Below are 17,733 nucleotides of genomic sequence, written 5' to 3' on the forward strand. Positions count from 1 at the left end.
ATCGAACCTTCTAGGTCAAAATTATTCACTTTTCAGATGTTACCGACACTCGGGGATATTGAGTTTGACGACTATTAATTATTCCCGGCGATGACTACTAGGAAGTTGATTCCAAAACGATGATTTCAATTTGACTGTTTGTTTAAAATTTTAAAAGTTGATTAGTTTGAAACAACCATATTGTCATCACTCATCAGAATGCATATGGGCCAGTGAGTACCAAGTGTACAACAAACAAAAAGCTATCTTCAAGCAAATAATAAAATAGGTTTTCCCTTTTTGGCCTGTGAAAACAAAAAGCTTCACAATAATCCTTCAGGCTTCAGCTTTACTACGTTCTTCAGCCATTCTCTTCTTGATCTCATGTGCTGCATTGAAAATCCCCATTGTTGGTTGGTTACACACAAAGCACTTCTTGTTCTTCGTGTGATGCTGCATCATTACATAAACACAATCTCTTTAGTTTCACAAACCAAAAAACAAAAAAGAACAGAGTCATCATAATTGTGATTGATGATCATACCTTTAAAGCACAATGCTCGCAGAAGTAATGCTTGCATTTGGTGACAACTGGATCAACGAAAGGCTCTCTGCAAATGAAGCAAGCAAAGGGAAGTGCGTCGTCGTCTTCGTCGCTATCGTTGTCAGCCTCATCATCTTCATCCTCAACGCCCATAGCTTTATTTCTCTTCCTAACTTTCTCTGCTTCTTCCCATTCTTTCTCTATTTGCCATCCCGGTTTGTAATCCCCACGGTCATGCAAGAACTTACACGAATCTCCATATCCACAGTAGCCGGTTTCTTTGTAATCCTTGCATATATCTGGCTGGTAGTCGAATCTAGCCGAGACTCTAATGTGAGCAGAAGCTCTCAATGGCCCGTGTGAGCCTCCAGCTTTCTCGCTCGAGATGGTTTGTTCTCTTCTAAACCCAGCTTTGTGATCTGTATATCCATGAATTCCGGTGTACAGCTTCTCATCTGAAGCCTTCTTCTTATTCCCTTTCAATGATTCGTCTGCTTTTTTGAGAACTCGCTCACGGATAGCTCGTGCGTCTTGATTGAAGTCGGTTTCGGTTTCAAGGGTTGCTGTTGCCCTACTGTCGTTTTGAACCTGGATTTCCTTGGATGAATCGTAGTGAAAGACGGGTTTCTCAGGAGCTTCACTGGTTGTAGTAGAGCTCTTAGATGGTCCAGAGGAAAAGTATAGCTTGCTGTCAGGTTTCGCAACTTTCTTTAGATTTTGTAATATAGAAGTTTGGCTTCTCGAATCTCCATCTTCCTCATCTGCGTCAACAGTTCTTTTCCTAATGTTCTTAGCTTTCGTTGGCTTCTTGAAGAAAGTGCAAACTGAAACAGAACAAGGATATAAATTGATTAGTGTCTCTCCTGATCCCTATATGACAATTTCTAGCTAACAAACAACGAACATGTAAGAAAAGCAAGTAAAAGTAACCTTGTTGAGACTGAGATTCTTGCCCAGCAGGTTGAGGTTGAGATTCTTCTTCTTGCTGAGACGGTTTAGATTCACCAGAATTTGACATGGTTTGATTTTAGATAATGTAAGCACACAAACACAATCACCCACTTGAAATTGGTTGCTTGCCTGCAAAATACAGACAATCCTGACGATTAGTATTAAGGCCTAATCTGAAAATTTACTGATTCATCAAAATTAATCCAGATTCGATATTCTTTAGCAAATAAGAGATAATGTAACTCGTAGGAATCCATGGAGAAAATTAATTCCAAATTCATATGGATATGCTCAATAGCTCATGAAGAATCAATCAGTACAACACATTGAAGAAGCCCTAGCTTAAACGGAACACACTCGATGCTTAAAAAGACAAATCCAAAAAATTCAGAAACTGTAATTTCAAAAAGAGCAACCCATGAAAAAAAGAACTCACAGTTGAACACATTCGATGTTAACACGGAAAGCCTACAAATTTTTTTTAAAAAAAATTGAAATCTAACAAAACCCTTCACTAAAACTGGAGTGAAAAGCCTGAAGAACACAGACGAAAACAACAAAAGAACGAAGAAGAAATCGAACTATATAAGACAAGGAAGAGTATGTTACCTTCAGAAACCTTAGCAATTGTCGCCGGTGGTGAACTACGCCGGGAAAATGAACGAACGACAACCGCCGTTCGCGTTTTCTCAGTTAAACGAACAAAAAAAAAAAAAAAATTAATTAATGTGAAGAGAGAACAAATAAATAATCGATATTACGATGAGGCGGTTAAGTTTAATTTGGGCTTTGGATCTTTTAAATGGGCTAAATATTTCTAATGGGCCTAAAAGTTATTTTAGCCTCATCCATTGACTTTTTGACCAAGTCTTCGTCTTCCGATTTTTGGAATTGAACAAAGACTTTAATTGCATATACTTTATTCCTATTTCCCTCTCTTTTGTCGTTGTCTCACAAAAAAAAAAAAACTACACATAACCGCTCATATGGGTCTTCTTGCTTTTAAGTTTTAATCGACGGGACCAGTAGCGAGGATAGCTTCACGAAGAAGCCGAAGAAGAAGTAAACGCCGTTGACCTACTTCCCTTAAACTTTCGATTTCCACTTCATAGCCTGGAATCTTAATCTATATCGCCCTCCTCAGTTACTTCTTTCCAGGTACGTCTCCTCATCAGTCCTCATGTTTGGTTTTGCTGTAAGAATTACTGTTTTCTTACGGCTTAATCTCTTCGTAACTTGTTTGGTCTAGATGTCAATTTATCTCGAAGCTTTAGTTTTTCTTATCTTCGATGAACAGAAGTTCGTATGACTTTACAACTATTGAGCAGTAAATGGTTAGGAATTAAAGGATTTGGTAATCATGTTAGGTAGAAATTGACTGATTCTCTAGTTTCTAATTTTTTACCTTTGAAGAAATATACTACTACTATATAAAAAAGCTGTTAGGTGTCTACTTGCTATTTTATAATTGATTTTGGTAATTATCAATGGTACGTACGTAATCATGGAGAAGTATTCGTATGATTTAATTTTTTTGATTCAATACATGTTTAGGATTCGTCACACTGTAAGCGAAATATCCAAGGGTTTGGCTGATGGCATTCAGCCATGATAATCGTGTCAGGTTGGTAACTTGCAATAATCTTGTCTCATACATAGCATTCATTCCCTAGAAATGGTTCTATAGATGAATATGGATTTGTAGTATCTTAATAAAGGATTTATCAGATGGTTTTTTTTTAATGGTTTTGTTTAGGTTTAAAGATGAAGAGAGGTCAATAGCCTCTGAGTATGGCTACGGAAGAAAAGCTAGACCTTCTTTAGACAGAGTTTTGAAGAATGTAAAATGGGGAATTGAGAAAGGTTCAGGAAATTTCAAAATTTTCAAGAAACCATTAAGTTCTCTTCCCCATAAGGATCCTGACCACAACAAGGTCCAGAAGGAAACATCTGGTACCACTAAGAAGAACATCATAAACCCACAGGATTCGTTTTTGCAGAACTGGAACAAAATATTTCTCTTTGCTTGTGTGCTTGCTTTAGCGATTGATCCGCTGTTTTTCTACATTCCCATTGTCGATGGCACGAGGCACTGTCTTACTATGGACTCAAAGTTGGAGATAGCTGCGAGTTTTCTTCGTACACTCATCGATGCCTTTTACATTATTCACATTGTGTTTCAGTTCAGGACAGCTTACATCGCTCCTTCTTCTAGAGTTTTTGGCAGAGGTGAACTGGTGGATGATGCTAAGGCAATAGCTTTAAAGTATCTCTCATCTTACTTCATCATTGATGTACTTTCTATCCTTCCTCTCCCACAGGTAATAATGACTAACTGATTGTTTTTTATTTAAGTGTTCATTATGAAATGTTTTTGAATATGGTTGGTTGAATCCTCTGTTTTCTTTTTGTTTTTAATCTTGCAGATAGTGGTCTTAGCTGTTATTCCAAGCGTCAAAGAGCCTGACTCTTTGCTCACAAAAGACTACCTTATGTCTGTCATAATCGTTCAATATGTTCCTCGGATTCTTCGTTTGTATCCGCTTTACACGGAAGTGACCAGAACATCTGGCATTGTTACTGAAACAGCATGGGCTGGAGCTGCTTGGAACCTCTCTCTCTATATGTTAGCCAGTCATGTAAGTTCTGGATCATCAGATAACTGATTCTTTGAAGATGTACCATTTGAAAGGTTGAACAAGTTCATATGACAAACTTACTTATTCAGGTATTTGGAGCTTTATGGTACTTAATCTCAGTAGAACGAGAAGACAGGTGCTGGCAAGAGGCGTGCGAGAAAAAAAAAGTTGTAGTTTAAGTTCTCTGTACTGTCACGGTAATGGTAATGCTAGAAACGATTACCTGACCACCTCTTGCCCTTTTCTCGACCCTGGCGATATAACGAACTCAACCATCTTCAACTTTGGCATCTTCACTGATGCTCTAAAGAGTGGGGTTGTTGAATCACATGATTTCTGGAAGAAATTTTTCTACTGCTTTTGGTGGGGATTGCGAAATCTAAGGTTTGACAAAACACACACACACAAACTAACTAGCTAGATTGGTATGCTCTTTGTAGTTAGAACAAAGAGAAATTACCACTTTTTATTTGCATATCGTCATTCTCACTAATTGCTTTTGTTGTTGCAGTGCATTGGGACAAAACCTCCAAACAAGCAAATTCGTTGGTGAAATTATCTTTGCTATATCAATCTGCATATCTGGACTAGTCTTATTTGCGCTACTTATCGGCAATATGCAGGTAATGGCCTCTTTGACTAGTTGAATAACCATTAAATTATTCAGGAAACTGATCATGTAAGTTCTGTTTTGGTGCTGCAGAAATACTTGGAATCAACAACAGTTCGAGAGGAAGAAATGAGGGTGAGAAAGAGAGATGCAGAGCAGTGGATGTCTCATAGAATGTTGCCTGAAGACCTGAGAAAACGTATCAGAAGATATGAACAATATAGATGGCAAGAGACAAGAGGAGTTGAAGAAGAAAACCTTCTTCGTAACCTCCCTAAAGACCTAAGAAGAGATATTAAACGCCATCTTTGCCTCGACCTCCTTAAGAAAGTAAGTATACGAGCTTTCTTTCTTTTTTCCTCCATTAAATATCAACTGTGCAACCCTCAGAATCCAAACTATATGACTGTTTTCGGTAGGTACCTTTGTTTGAGATAATGGATGAGCAGTTACTTGACGCTGTTTGCGATAGGCTAAAACCTGTGCTCTACACAGAGAACAGTTATGTGATCCGTGAAGGAGATCCTGTAGGGGAAATGCTGTTTGTGATGAGAGGAAGGCTTGTAAGTGCCACCACTAATGGAGGAAGAACTGGGGTCTTCAATGCCGTGGACCTCAAGGCAAGTGATTTCTGCGGAGAAGATCTTCTGCCGTGGGCATTAGACCCTCAGTCTTCTTCTCACTTTCCAATCTCGACGAGAACAGTTCAAGCTCTCACCGAAGTTGAAGCCTTTGCTCTAATGGCTGAGGATCTCAAGTCTGTCGCTTCACAGTTCAGGCGCCTCCACAGCAAGCAGCTCCAGCATACTTTCAGGTTTGGTTTCTCTCCCATCATCATTTTTTTGGTTATGTTCTGTTTCTGAGATAGAGTGATCTGAATTTTTGATTTAATTACAGGTTTTATTCAGTGCAATGGAGAACATGGAGCGTATCTTTTATACAAGCAGCGTGGCGGAGATACTGTCGGAAGAAGTTAGCCAAATCATTACGCGATGAAGAAGAGCGTCTCCGAGACGCGCTGGCTAGAGAAGGCGATGGTGCAACGGCGTCTTCGTCCTTGAGCCTTGGAGCCGCTCTTTACGCGTCGCGTTTCGCGTCAAACGCGCTTCATAATCTGAGGCACAATTATTCCAACCTTCCTACTCGCTACACTCTTCCTTTGTTACCTCAAAAACCCACCGAACCTGACTTCACCGCCAATCATACAACTGACCCTTGAGTTCTTTTTTCCTTTTTCATGTGTAACGAAAAAAAGCATTATGTTACTATTATTTTTGGAATAAGGTAGTATGCAGCGCTATGTAAATAATGCTGGTTTGAACCAAATATATGTGTAAATTTGTTAACATTACAAACTACTATATACACATTCTCTTCTAATTGCAACATAGCAATTCTAAATTGTGATAAGAATTAATAAACCAATAATCACGTTTTAAAAACCACGTTTACATTAAGTGAACCAAAAAACAGAACCCACAACCGACTTCTTTCCTTTGTCGTCGTCCATTTTTGAAAGATTTATTACTTCATCACTTCATCTTCTTTTTTGTTCAACAAGCCGATTAAAATTTCTATTTTTATTAGTTCAATGGTCAAACAAATTATAGTCATCTAGTTTCAACTTTCAAACTAAAAATCCCGAATAAGTTTTATTTTTTAACGAGTGACAGTTACAGAATATACAATATAGGATCATATTGTATATTGCAAAAAATTACGAGTGAAAAGATAAATACGTTATTTTTTTGGAGTTGGGGGAAAGAAAGAATAACGGAGTTTCTCGACAAATTGGCCACATTTCGATTTTTTTTTTTTTTTTTTTTTGGTAACTAGTGGTGGATTATAGAAGATATAATGGGAGGAGGCAGCTTTAATTACGTGGACCATCTAGGACCGTCTGATTGTAGGAGGCAGGTTAAGAAAGAGTGCGGTTGTGATACGTCGGAGCACCCATTTTACGTTGGACCCATATGTGTAGAACAATGGTCCCGCTTCTTTGTTTCTTCCGTCCACTTGTGACCTCTCCCTTTGCCAACATTACTGGACGACAACTTCGTCTGCGCTTTCTTCATACACAATATTTTTCAAAAAAAAAAAAATCTTCTTTTTCTTTCATAAATCAAGAAATTATATTTTTCCTTACTGATAACTGTGATAAACTAATTATCCAACTTTATATATATATATATACCAACTTGTGATTGTGTTTGAATTACTAGCTGTATCTATATCTATATGCAAACATACATAAATATCAAAACAAATTTCAGTTTATCAAGGTTAGGTTAGGTGCATGGCTCACTAAAAATACGTATGTTTGATTTATGAGACTCTATTAACAATATTTCATCAATTTAACAAAACACAAGGCCATCAGTCAAGCATACAGGGATGATGATGTATATATCCAACTTTATATATATATATATATATATATACCAAGTTGTGATTGTGTTTGAATTACTAGCTATATCTATCTATATGCAAACATGCATAAATCAAACATAAGTATTTTTAGTGAGCCATACACCTAACCTACGAATGTGATTTCTCATTTCCTAAGACTCTTTTAACTGGACATTAATTTCAATAAATTACCCCCGAATGTTTTGAAATTTGGTTAAAATTAAATCACATTTCTATTACATACATACAGATAAAATCAAATCTTTTCGATACTGGCTCCGACTATAGAGATTAGATAGCATGAACTTGTTGTAGACTATATAAATAGAAGGGGGCGGCACAAATAGAATATAATCCAAAAAAAAAAAAAAATAGAATAATCCAAAAAGCGTATGGAAAATAAGACAATCCCTCCTAGGCCCATTAAAGGCTTAAAGGCCCTTAAAAGGCAAGAAATCATTCCTGGAGGAAGGAAATTTTAATCGTGAGGAAAAGACGTAAAGGCCCATAGAATGAGAAGATAATTACGCGGAAAATGCCATGGACGTCCATAAAAAGCCATTCTAGCCATCTGACTATTGAATCTCCGCCCTTCCTTCCTTATCACTCACACACTACACACACGCACTGCTCTCTTCTCTCTTCTCTCTCACACCGTTTTCTCCAGTTTCAGCTTTTTCTTCGAACCACTAAACTCTCTTATTAACTTTTTTATCATCATCGTTATTATTATACTTCTCCTTTTTCCAATTTCATATTTTATCCTCCTGGTAGCTTAGTACAACTTGACTCCCCCCTCACTTGGTAATTATCTGATATATTGCAATATGTTTTCCTTAAGCTCATCTTAATCTCATTGTTTTGGATAAGGTTTTGTACTCTGTTGCATATTATATATAGTCTATGGACTATGGGTTCCTGGGGTGGTTTGAGTGGTTATAAGCTCTATAAATTGTACATTTGTATGTATATTGATTGACCAACAATGAGATTATTGTAGTTAACCAGTTCAATTTGTTTTTCAGCTATTGTTTGTTTATTTCAATAAAAGAAAAGTTAAAACAAAAAAAGAAGCTTGAGAGAAATGGCTCCCAAGAACAACCGTGGAAAGACTAAAGGAGACAAGAAGAAGAAGGAAGAGAAAGGTACCAATAATGATGAAATATCTTATTAATCTCTATATGAATGAATTTCAATAAATTAAAAAAAAATTAGTTGTTAATCACTAATTAGCTTCTTTTGATAATGAAACTTTTCTGATGATATGAATCATGTGGTTTACGGTTTATGTGCAGTTCTCCCGGTTATCGTGGATGTCATTGTAAACCTTCCCGATGAAACGGAGGCTATTCTCAAGGTTTGTGTGTTTTGTTCTTGTTTTCTCGCATCATTTTCGAATTATGTAAAATTTTCATATATCTTGCGTGTTAACAACTGTTTTTTTTTGGTAGCGATTTTTTCTGCGAAATTTGTTATAATCCATTTTATATATTTTTGTTTAAATATTCTTATGCAATTAACTAATTTATATAACATTAGTTTCGGTATTATATAATTCAAACTAATAACATATTCATGAAACGTTATCTTAATCTAGTGCATTATCGATTTTTTTTTTTTTTTGGACTGGCGTTTTTGGGATAAGGTATTACACGTACCATTAAAATTGATATTTTACGCTAATACTTATTTTTGACTTAAAAAATATATCAAAAAATCATTTTCAATTTGACTTAGAATTATCTTCATGAAATTTATCATTATTTGAACGTGTAGAAAAATACAAAAGAGTGTGTAACACACAAATTCGTTCGGTTGTTAAAATAATTCAATTGTTTCTCATAATTTTGGTCAATAAAATTACGTAGACGTTACATAGAAAGTGAAATGTTTATATAGATAACATGTGTATCCACTTTTATTTTTATTTTTGTCGTCAGAAAACATGTTTATCTACTATATTCATATTTAGTTACTCGAAATATTTCTTGTACGAAGCAATAATATATCTTGTATTGTAGCCAAAGGTTTCACATGATGAATATAATTAACAGAATACTAAAAATTACGTATTTATGGAAACAGGGCATATCAACGGACAGGATCATAGATGTTCGGCGGCTTTTATCGGTTAACTTGGATACTTGCCACATCACCAATTATTCACTCTCCCATGAGGTAAATAATTACCGTTTCTCATAATCGTTTCTTTTTAATAGAAATTTCTTATTTCCATAGTTTTGGTTGTTATTCCTTCTGTCTTAGATAGATTGATGTTTTAGAGAATATATTTGTCTCTAAAAAATTGTTTTTATAGATTAAAAAACTAAAATAATATTTTTACTTAATATTTTATTCCAAGTAGTATAATATTTAATGGGTTATGTTTTCTCTTACTACCATAAAATAATTATAAATTAGTTTAAAAATAAAAACTTAACGTTTTCTTAATATGTGTAAAACTATTGAAATATCAATCTATGTGGGATAGAGGGAGTATTAATTATTATTGTTCCAGATAACGTTTGATGGTTCAAAGATATTCATATTTATTGGGGAACGTTTGATTAGGATCGCAAGTGAGGAAAAAAAGTAAAGGAAAATGACTACTAACTAGTGTCATTGTGCCTAAGAATTTGCTAGTCTGACGTTTATTGTTTCCTTTTCTATCCATAGAGATATGTTACCCGATTAAGGCTTCTTTTTTCTTTTCATTGATTAATGGTATATCATCTAATAGCATAAAGGAGGTCACTAAAGAAAAACGACTCTGGTAAAATAGTTAAATCAAATTCGCGTTTACCGTTACAGGTCAGAGGATCGCAGTTAAAAGACACAGTGGATGTTTCGGCGCTTAAACCGTGTCTTCTCACGTTAACGGAAGGTAGAAGCTCTCTCTTTCACGCTTCAATTAGACGCCGTTAAAGTGCTGCCGTAACGGAACTAATAATAAAACTAAAGGATGCCGTTTCAATGATTGACCGTTGTGATTTCCTCTCTTTTTTTTTCTTTTTTTTTTTAATTAAGTTTCCTTTTCGTTAAAAAGAAGTTGCCTATTTAGGCCATGAATGGACACTGCTTTTAAATTCAGTTTTTGGATTTAGTTTTTAGTTTTTAGATTTTAGATTTTAGTTTTAGATTTTGGTATTAGTTTTTTAAATGCAAAATCTCAAAAAAATGGTTTTTGGTTTTTGAGAAAAATTAACGTAAAGAATCAAAAACTAGATTTCCTAAATTATAGTACAATTGAAAATCTAGAATCGTGAATGGAAGACTATAACAAAATAGTTTCTCTAAATTTTTAGGAAAACCAAAATTTTAAAATCTTGATTGGTATAAAAATGAGATTTTGAAAAACAAAAACCAAAATCTCTCTCAAAATCTACAAAACATTCAAGGCCTTATTCTTTGTGGCAGAGGATTATAACGAAGGAACAGCAGTGGCTCACATCAGACGACTGCTTGACATCGTCGCCTGCACCACTTGCTTTGGTCCATCGCCGGAGAAATCCGAATCCGTGAAAAGTGCTCAGGTCAAGGGAGTTGGGAAGAATTCCAAACATTCGGAAACGTCTCCTCCTCCGTCTCCTGCGTCCAAGGATGCGGTGATTGATGACGCCGGAGAGACCAGCCACTCTTTCCCTAAGCTTGGAAGCTTCTACGAGTTTTTCTCTCTCGCTCACCTCACTCCTCCTCTTCAATGTATGATTGTATCTTTCTCTCCCTTTAAAACCCTAGATTCGATCCCCTGCTTTGATTGATTTTGTCCCAACTTACAGTAATTAGGGTTTTATAGATATACGCCTTGTGACTAAGCGGGACACCGAAGATATATCGGCGGAAGATCATCTTCTCTCCATCGATGTAAGCTGAAAATTTCTATCTATTGCTCTCAATTGGTTGTTTCCTCTGGATGTGGCATTTAATCTGCGTTTTTTTTTTCTCTCAGGTGAAGCTTTGTAATGGGAAGCTCGTTCATATTGAAGGTTGCAGAAAAGGATTTTACAGTATTGGGAAACAGAGAATTATATGTCACAGCCTTGTTGACTTGCTTAGACAAATTAGTAGAGCCTTTGATAATGTAAGTTTTGTTTCTATTTTGCTGTTGAGTTTCGTGCTGAATGTGATTGATGATCTTATCTTTTGTATCATGTTTAGGCTTACAGTGATCTTCTGAAAGCATTTTCGGAGCGCAACAAGGTATATTTCTTTCTCTACCTCAATGAGGATTAATGTTGAATTGGGTGTATTTAATGAGTGTTTCATCTGTTTGCAGTTTGGGAATCTTCCATATGGGTTTAGAGCTAACACATGGCTCATACCGCCTACTGCGGCTCAGTCACCAGCAGCGTTCCCGCCTCTCCCTGTCGAGGATGAGAGATGGGGAGGGGATGGTGGTGGTCAAGGGAGAGATGGCACCTACGATTTGGTTCCGTGGTCCAACGAGTTTGCCTTTATTGCATCTATGCCTTGCAACACAGCAGAGGAGAGACAAGTCAGAGACAGAAAAGTGTTTCTTCTTCACAACCTCTTTGTCGATGTCGCGACTTTTAGAGCCATCAAGGCTGTTCAGAAAGTAATGACTGAGCTTGTACTGGCTCAAGAAGACTCTGAAGTTCTATATTCCGAGACAACTGGAGACTTGAGTGTTACGGTTACAAGGGATACTTCAAACGCTAGTAGTAAAGTGGATACAAAAATTGATGGAATTCAAGCCACTGGTCTCGATAAAAAGAAGCTGATGGAACGGAACCTTCTCAAGGGACTTACTGCTGATGAAAATACTGCTGCCCATGTCAGTGTTTTCTTACATCTCTCCACTCTTTCCTTGTATATTTTTTTTTTGTTTCCTCTCATCTGTGTTGTCTTACAATTATTTTTGGGTGCAGGACGTTGCTACTTTAGGGACTATAAGTCTTAAGTACTGCGGTTACATTGCTGTTGTGAAAATAGAGAAGGAGAGTGAGGAGTTAAGCCCACCTTCTCAAATTGTTGACCTCCTTGAACAGCCTGAAGGTGGTGCTAATGCTCTAAACATTAACAGGTGATACTTAATGAAAAACATTCATCCTTTGCCACTTTAGTTTATAGTCTCATGAAAAACATTCATCCTTTGTCTCTTTAGTTTATAGTCTCACTTACGATGTAATATTTTTATATGTTGCTTTACAGTTTGAGATTCCTTCTCCATAAATCCTCATCTGAGCAGAACAAGAAAACACCTCATCAACAAGATGATGAGCTCACATCTTCACGGGAATTTGTAAGTAAAATGGTGGAAGAAAGTATTGTAAAGCTTGAAGAAGAGGATATAGACAGGGAGAGTATCATGAGATGGGAGCTTGGTGCTTGTTGGATACAGCATTTACAAGACCAAAAGAATACGGAAAAGGACAAAAAACAAAACAGTGAAAAATCCAAGAACGAATTGAAGGTGGAAGGACTTGGGAAACCGCTTAAGTCCCTCAATAGCAGCAAAAAGAAAACAGATGTAAGCAGCCCTAAGACGACGCAGACTGCAGTATCCTCTGAGGTTGATGGGGTTTCTTCAGAGACTAATAATTCTGCAGCAACTGCATCTTTGCAATCCGATGCCGAGAAGAATGCCCAAGAAAATGTACTCGTCTTGAAGAATTTGTTGTCTGATGCAGCCTTCACTCGCCTAAAAGAGTCAGATACTGGACTTCATCACAAGGTTTGTTACACTACAACTCCAGCTTTTGCTCTATGTTTATTTACTTATTGTGTGCTAACAAAGAATATTTGTTTCACAGTCTTTGCAAGAACTTGTCGACTTGGCACAGAATTATTATACTGAAGTTGCTATTCCGAAACTGGTAACTGCGTATAAATTTTGTTGTTGTGTTTTCTATTGGTTCTATTAAGATATTAACAAATAATAACCTTTTTATCACTGAATATATAGGTTGCAGATTTTGGTTCCTTGGAGCTCTCCCCAGTCGATGGTCGTACTCTAACTGATTTTATGCACACAAGAGGTCTTCGGATGCGTTCTTTAGGATATGTTGTAAGTTGGCTTTTTTAACCTCATAGTTCTTAATCTATACAAGTTTTTTTTTTTTTTAATTATCAATATCTTTTTTATGTTTACAACAGGTGAAGCTTTCAGATAAGTTGTCACATGTACAATCACTGTGTGTTCATGAGATGATAGTAAGAGCCCTTAAACATATCCTCCAGGCGGTGATTTCGGCCATTGCTACTGACACTGACAATATAGCTATAAAAGTAGCTGCTGCTTTGAACATGATGCTTGGGATTCCTGAAAATACTGCAGCACCACCACAGAACACTTGGAATGTCCATCCTCTGATCTTCTGGTGGTTGGAGAAATTCTTGAAGAAGCGATATGATTATGATCTTAATGCCTTCAGTTACAAGGATCTACGGAAGTTTGCCATTCTACGTGGATTATGCCATAAGGTAATAATATATTGATGCTCTAACCTGTAAATTTGATTGAGTTATAAACTTGTTGCTATTTACTATACTATATAGATTAGTGGAATTGTGGCTTAAAATTTTATTTTTCAGGTTGGTATTGAGTTGATTCCAAGGGACTTTGACATGGATTCTCCAGCACCGTTTCGGAAAACAGATGTGGTCAGTCTGGTCCCAGTGCATAAGGTAATGGAAAACATAAAAGATATTTGGAAAATGTTCTATCAGAATCTGAATTCGTTCTAGTATGTTAGGCAGCCATTGTTATTGATCAGGCTTTCTACTCTGAATCTTTGCAGCAAGCAGCATGTTCATCTGCTGATGGGAGGCAACTTCTGGAGTCTTCTAAAACAGCTTTAGATAAAGGAAAGCTTGAAGATGCGGTTACGTACGGAACAAAGGTACATTGTCCAGAAAAATGATTTTTCTACTCCTCAGCTCTTTTATTCACAATACATTTTACTTTTCCAGACATCGTCATGATTTGGTTTTGTTGTTTTGTCTCTTTTGTTTTTTAGGCTCTTGCTAAACTTGTAGCAGTTTGCGGTCCCTATCACAGAATGACAGCCGGAGCTTACAGTTTACTTGCTGTAGTTCTATATCACACTGGTGACTTTAGTCAGGTCTGTATATATATGGTTAGGTTGTGATATATTTCTTTTTATGACAATTGCAAAACTAAAAGGTTTTGTTAAAACAGGCTACAATATATCAGCAAAAGGCTTTAGATATCAATGAGAGGGAACTTGGACTTGATCATCCAGATACGATGAAGAGTTATGGTGATCTTGCTGTCTTCTATTATAGGCTTCAGCATACAGAGCTGGCTCTTAAGTAAGTTTTGTAATCTTGATTTTAACAGAACTGCGAGGTTTTATGGTTTAAATGTTTGATGTCTCTTGGGTATTTTTGTTTTTGTTAGGTATGTTAAGCGTGCGTTGTATCTCTTACATCTCACATGCGGTCCATCTCATCCGAACACTGCTGCTACATACATCAATGTAGCCATGATGGAGGAAGGTCTAGGAAATGTACATGTTGCCTTGAGGTACCTTCACAAAGCTCTCAAGTGTAATCAAAGGTTGCTTGGTCCTGATCACATCCAGGTTCTTTTCCCGATGCTCTCTGTGTTTTTGGGAACATCACTTTGTAAGAAAAATTTGATTTGATTTTGCTAATATGTTGCTGCTAATTATGTAAAATTATAGACTGCTGCAAGTTACCATGCCATAGCAATTGCGCTCTCGTTGATGGAGGCATACCATTTAAGTGTTCAGCATGAGCAAACAACCTTAAGAATCCTCCGAGCAAAGCTTGGGCCAGATGATTTACGTACTCAGGTATATATTAGCATGATATCCTCAGCCAGATCAGTCATCTTTCTGACATTTGTATGCTTTTTTTTATATATGACAATTGATTATATACTTCAGGATGCTGCTGCTTGGCTAGAATACTTTGAGTCCAAGGCTTTTGAGCAACAAGAAGCTGCACGAAATGGAACTCCTAAGCCAGACGCGTCTATAGCCAGCAAAGGGCACCTAAGGTCAAACAAGTTCCTTTGATATCTCCTTAGTTGTTGTTTATAAGTTTTTATGTTGTTGGAATGTGTCAATCAAGTGTACTCCTTAGCCTGATCTTTAGGTTGATAATATTTTGCAGTGTATCCGATCTACTCGACTATATCAACCCAAGCCATAACGCCAAAGGGAAAGAGAGTGTGGCAGCAAAGAGGAAGAACTATATTATGAAGGTATGCATGATTTTTATTTCTTTGACTTTTAATGGTTAAAAATACTGAAATGGTTGAACTTGTGTTTTTTGTAGCTAAAGGAAAAATCCAAGCAGAGCAATGTTTCTGAACATTTAGCAGAAGTTCCGAGAGAAAAACAAAAGGAGATGTCTGAGGAGGAGACAGAAGAAACTGGATCAGAAGAAGGTAAATCAAGCGAAGAAAATCACGAGACAATTCTTGCACCAGTTGAAGAACCACCTTCTCCTCCAGTCATTGAGGAGGCTATTATGGATAACAGTAATCCAATTACATCTAGTGAAGTTTCAACCGAGCCACATCACCCTGATGGTAGTGAAGATGGATGGCAACCAGTTCAAAGACCGAGATCTGCTGGATCATATGGTCGCAGGATGAAGCAGCGACGAGCATCCATTGGGAAAGTATATACATATCAGAAGAAGAATGTTGAAGCTGATATTGATAATCCTCTTTTCCAGAATGCTACTCAGCAGAACGAAAAATACTACATTCTCAAGAAGCGAACAGCGTCGTATGCAAGCTATGCGGATCACCATTCTCCTGGTTTAACAGCTCAAGGCACCAAATTTGGGAGGAAGATAGTCAAAACCTTGGCGTATCGGGTTAAATCGATGCAGCCGTCTTCTGGTAATACTAAGACTGCTGGTGAAACTTCAGAAGAAGATGGGTTAAAGACAGATGCTTCTTCTGTTGTGCCAGCTACTCAGTCTAGTACTGTGCAAAGTGAAGCCTACCACACGAAAAACTCTGTTGTAAGTCTTGGAAAATCTCCATCATACAAGGAAGTAGCATTGGCACCACCTGGTTCGATTGCCAAGTATCAAGTCTGGGCTCCACAAAATGAAGCTTCAGATAAGCAAGAGGGTGATGAGTTGGAGAGAACAGGATTACAGGAAGAGGTTAAAACTGAATTCTCTGCAAACATGGAATCTACCAAAACTCAAGGCGAAGAAGATATCAAAGTAGAGTTACAACCATCTGAAGTGATAGTTGAAGGAAACATTTTAATTGAAAATGAAGAATCTGGTGGTGGCATTCATGTGGAAGAACAAGTTGAAGGTGAATTGATAAACGAAGGTGTTACAGATATAATTCATTCAACCACAGAGCAAGAAATGGCAGATCAGTTAGCTGCTGATACCGAAGATCTGAAGGAAAAACTATTAATATCTGCTACAGACTCAAGCGACCCCTCACGAATATTGTTACCTAACAAGAAGCTATCTGCTTCAGCTGCTCCATTCAACCCATCATCACCTCCAAGTATAATACGTCCTACTCCAATAGGAATGAACATTGGACCGTCTTGGCCTGTGAACATGACTCTTCATCACGGACCTCCTCCTCCTTACCCTTCACCTCCGTCAACTCCAAACTTGATGCAGCCAATGTCCTTTGTTTATCCTCCTCCTTACACTCAGTCAGTCCCCACAAGTACTTACCCTGTAACAAGTGGCCCTTTTCATCCCAATCAGTTCCCGTGGCAGCTCAATGTGTCGGATTTTGTACCAAGAACGGTTTGGCCTGGATGCCATCCAGTTGAGTTCCCCCCTCCCCAGATGATCACCGAGCCAATAGCTGCAACTGTGTTAGAGCCAACTGTGATTCTGCCAACTGATATTGACACTTCAGGAGTAGAAGAAGGCATAAAAAAGGAAGAAGAAGAAGAAGAAGGCAAGCGAGATGTGGCTATCGCGGACGAAGTTATGGATTCTGTTAACCATGTGAACAATGCAGTGGCTCGCAGTGAAATGGAGAATGGAAACCGAAAAGCCGAGGATGGTGAGAAAACTTTTAGCATTTTGTTAAGAGGGAGGAGAAGCAGGAAACAGACACTGAGAATGCCAATAAGTTTGCTTAAACCTTATGATTCTCAACCGTTCAAGCTTGGTTATAGCAGAGTTATCAGAGACAGCGAGGCTCCAAGGTCTGTAGCCTGAAACTCTCTCCAGAGAGCCAATTCGATGAAATGCCTCACAGATCTCTCTGATCTTTGCTGTATCTTTGGGACAGTATAAAGGTAGCTTGTTGATGTCTAAAAATTCGCAGGTAATTTTGTTATCAGGCATGGGAAGCTGACGCTTGTGATAGCCTGGAAATGGATTTTAACCGCGGAAAGATTGTGCAGGAGAGAGAAAAGGCCAAGCTATTCTTTTGTTTACCAAGAAGTGAGGTGATGTATCATTTTTTTTTTCTGGGGTTTTTCATTTTTAATTCAGCCAATAAAAGTTAAAAACGTAGGAAATTTTGGACATAATTTTTTTTTGGTTCTCCATGTTTGAACGTTACGCTAGTTTCACTTGTTTTACTCACGTATTTTGTCATTGATTATTACATCAGTTTCGTAACGGTTTACTTTACTATC

At 37.3% G+C, this 17,733-nt stretch overlaps 3 protein-coding genes across 5 annotated transcripts; 2 read left to right on the forward strand and 1 right to left on the reverse strand.

Annotated features, from left to right (window-relative positions):
- Positions 1-120: 120 nt before the first annotated feature.
- On the reverse strand, positions 121-2,519 carry LOC104759109 (zinc finger CCCH domain-containing protein 1). Its single transcript, XM_010482081.3, has 4 exons — positions 2,084-2,519; positions 1,454-1,603; positions 524-1,347; positions 121-432 (listed from the first exon to the last, which is right to left on the reverse strand). Exons 2-4 carry the CDS (start codon positions 1,539-1,541, stop codon positions 316-318), a joined length of 1,029 nt encoding a protein of 342 aa, XP_010480383.1. The 5' UTR covers positions 1,542-1,603; positions 2,084-2,519; the 3' UTR covers positions 121-315.
- On the forward strand, positions 2,493-6,103 carry LOC104759120 (putative cyclic nucleotide-gated ion channel 10). Its single transcript, XM_087507545.1, is given in 10 exon segments — positions 2,493-2,632; positions 3,029-3,098; positions 3,231-3,795; positions 3,901-4,113; positions 4,203-4,272; positions 4,275-4,497; positions 4,625-4,736; positions 4,817-5,053; positions 5,143-5,537; positions 5,621-6,103. Coding segments are annotated over 9 exon segments (2,166 nt in total). The 5' UTR covers positions 2,493-2,632; positions 3,029-3,069; the 3' UTR covers positions 5,943-6,103.
- A 1,484-nt stretch (positions 6,104-7,587) lies between these two features.
- On the forward strand, positions 7,588-17,731 carry LOC104759141 (protein REDUCED CHLOROPLAST COVERAGE 1). Of its 3 annotated transcripts, none has more exons than XM_010482112.3 (25): positions 7,588-7,936; positions 8,158-8,277; positions 8,428-8,489; positions 9,218-9,310; positions 9,944-10,016; positions 10,550-10,834; positions 10,929-10,996; positions 11,082-11,213; positions 11,291-11,332; positions 11,409-11,927; positions 12,022-12,176; positions 12,305-12,827; positions 12,907-12,969; positions 13,059-13,160; positions 13,250-13,576; positions 13,688-13,780; positions 13,894-13,995; positions 14,113-14,217; positions 14,295-14,428; positions 14,517-14,700; positions 14,803-14,934; positions 15,028-15,140; positions 15,257-15,347; positions 15,422-17,295; positions 17,418-17,731. In XM_010482112.3, the coding sequence occupies exons 2-25, from the start codon at positions 8,217-8,219 to the stop codon at positions 17,419-17,421; spliced, it is 5,337 nt and encodes a 1,778-aa protein (XP_010480414.1). In that variant the 5' UTR covers positions 7,588-7,936; positions 8,158-8,216; the 3' UTR covers positions 17,422-17,731. The 3 variants fall into 3 exon arrangements, with proteins under 3 accessions (XP_010480414.1, XP_019098151.1, XP_010480408.1); XM_019242606.2 differs by having other exon boundaries at positions 17,434-17,731; XM_010482106.3 differs by having other exon boundaries at positions 15,422-17,559.
- Positions 17,732-17,733: the final 2 nt, after the last annotated feature.

Source organism: Camelina sativa, chromosome 3, assembly GCF_030686135.1.
Source record: "Camelina sativa cultivar CO46 ecotype springtype chromosome 3, ASM3068613v1".
In the NCBI taxonomy this organism is placed as follows: domain Eukaryota; kingdom Viridiplantae; phylum Streptophyta; class Magnoliopsida; order Brassicales; family Brassicaceae; genus Camelina; species Camelina sativa.